The following is a 2,626-nucleotide window of genomic DNA, read 5'->3' as shown; positions in this document are numbered from 1 at the left end:
TTCTTGTTGCATGAGGATTTTGGTCTGCTGTATTTTATGTCCACAGCCACCATTCCTAACTCTGCCAGCACTTTGTATACTTGTGATTTCCCAAAATGGAAAAAAATGAATTAATGTCAGACTCTTTCAAATTACTTAACTTCTATAAAATATGACTTAAAGTAATATTGTTTAGATGCAAAAGATAATATATCTTTAAATGTGTAGGTTACTTGAGGAATTGCTTTTAGCTATTTGTTTTTTATATTTAAGCTTGATATCATTAAATACAATTGATTTCCACATAAATGTTAAACAACATTAAAGTTGAAAAAAACTGTATGTATTATATATACTCAATATCCTTGCTTTAAATAAGCACATTCAAATCCCAGACTTTGTGGTTTTTTAATTGTTCAGTCTGTCTTGAAATGTCTCTAAGCCTGTCTTGAAATGTCTCAAAGCTTCTGGTATGGTAAGATATGGGGTACAGTTTTTTTCTATGTAAGAACATTTAAAAATGTCTTTAAGTTTCTTTGTTTTATGATAGGTATGTTTTTCCTGCATGTGTGTATGTACAATATACCTGATGCCAGAGNCTATCAGGAGGGTCTGCATACCCTGGAACTAGAGGTTTACATGGTTGTGAGCTACTGTGTGGGTGCTTGGAACTGGCCATCCCTCCAGCTCATGTGTAGGNTTTTAAAGATGCAAAGAAACAAACAAGCAAGCAAACAAACTAGAACCTAGGCTACACAGAGTTTAAGGTTAGCCTATGTTATATAGAGGGACCCCTTATCAAAATAAGAAAAGAAAAAAATTCTACTCGGCCTGAGGAGTTGGCCCTGCAGGTAAAGAGACTTGCTGCCATGCCTGACAACCTGTTTTCCAGCAGAAGGAGAGAACTGACTCCTACAGATCAGCCTCTGACTTCCACAGGAGTACCCTGCACGTTTATCCATGCACAGATACACTAAATAACTATATAATATGTAATACAAAGTTTTAAAAGGTATGCCCATCTTTTCTTTCCAATTAAAAATTATCCACAGAAGTAGATAATGGTTATTATTCTGATCTATTAAAAATACTTTGAGGAGAAAAGGTGCAGTGACATATGACTGAGACTTCTGCAGCTCGGGCCCTAGGGAGGCTGAAGCAGCAGGAGAAAGAGTTCGAGGATAAGCCAAGCAGCTTGTCCAACCTTGTGTAAAGAGAGAAGGGGAGGGACTAACTCACGGGCCTCACATTAGTCACTGCCAAATATCTGAAACACTTAACAGAGAATCCGTTTGCTTGGCTTAGAGGTTACGCTCCCTGATTAGATGGCTGCACTGCCGTGTTCCTGCTGTAAGGTTCATAGGATGGAAGTACATCACAGAGCCACACTGCTCACTTCATGTCTAGAAAGCAAAGTGAGAGAAAGAAGGAAGAGGCCAGGGTCTCACTGCTCCCCAAGNGCATGTCCCCAGTGCACTGGTGACCTCCTTCCAGCCTGCCACTGCTTACCAGAGCTACCCTGGGGTTCCAGTCTTTTCCACATAGCTCTTTGGTGGACAGTCATGGGGCCAACTGTATCATACGCTACAAGCCAGGGATTTTGCTGGACATACTTATGACCTCTGGAATTATGNACTATTTTTTTGATAATTGAAATTTAATATTTAGTGTCCTTTTTGTTCTAATACATGAGTATGTATTAATATAGGAGATAAAGGTTGGCTTTGAATCAATTCTGGGGATGAAATGGATACAGTCCAGGGGCATAATTGATAACTGGTTTATATTCTTATCTTTATTTTTAAGCCATATTTAAATAAAAACCACTAATGAGCCGGGCGTGGTGGCGCACGCCTTTAATCCCAGCACTTGGGAGGCAGAGGCAGGCAGATTTCTGAGTTCGAGGCCAGCCTGGTCTACAGAGTGAGTTCCAGAATAGCCAAGGCTACAAAGAGAAACCCTGTCTCGAAAAACAAAAAGAACAAAACAAAACAAAACAAAAAAACCAACAACAACAACAAACAAAACCCNCTAATATACTAATGTGATTTTATCCCATTACTATAGGTTACAAATGCTGGATCACTTTGCTGAATGTGTTAAGCAAGCCAAAGGTGTCCGCCAGCAGGCTGTGCAGCTTAACATATTTACTGCTGTTCTTAGTGCACTGAAGGTATGAACTCTTACAGCATGATAAATATTCTGGAACATGGCAATGTGTTTTAAAAAGCCAGGTATATCAAGCTTATTCTAGCACTTAACATTTAGTTATGCTCTTGATAATGGTGATGTTTTATTTTAAATAGTTTTTCAGACTTTTTTTTTTAAGATTTATTTATTTTATTTATATGAGTACACTGTAGCAGTCTTCAGACACCCCAGAAGAGGACATCAGATCCCATTACAGATTATGAGCTACCATGTGGTTGCTGGGATTTGAACTCAGGACCTCTGGGAACACAGTCAGTGCTCTTACCCACTGAGCCATCTCTCCAGCCCCAGACTTTTTTTTAATGATTTACATAGTGTGTGTGTGTGTGTGTGTGTGTGTGCTGTACAGATGGTTGTAAGCCTTCATGTGGTTGTTGGGAATTGAATTTAGGACCTCTGCTTGCTCCAGTCAACCCTGCTTGCTTTGGTTGGCCCC

At 39.4% G+C, this 2,626-nt stretch overlaps 1 protein-coding gene across 1 annotated transcript in view; it reads left to right on the top strand.

Moving 5' to 3' along the window:
• Nucleotides 1–2,626, top strand: part of Heatr5b (HEAT repeat containing 5B) — a 78,821-nt gene that overhangs the window by 20,887 nt on the left and 55,308 nt on the right. The window contains exon 13 of the mRNA XM_029470916.1: nucleotides 2,015–2,155. Coding sequence (XP_029326776.1) covers nucleotides 2,015–2,155 — 141 coding nt within the window. The remainder of the gene's footprint in view (nucleotides 1–2,014; nucleotides 2,156–2,626) is intronic.

Source organism: Mus caroli, chromosome 17, assembly GCF_900094665.2.
Source record: "Mus caroli chromosome 17, CAROLI_EIJ_v1.1, whole genome shotgun sequence".
NCBI lineage: Eukaryota > Metazoa > Chordata > Mammalia > Rodentia > Muridae > Mus > Mus caroli.
This window is presented reverse-complemented; position numbering and strand designations above follow the sequence as displayed.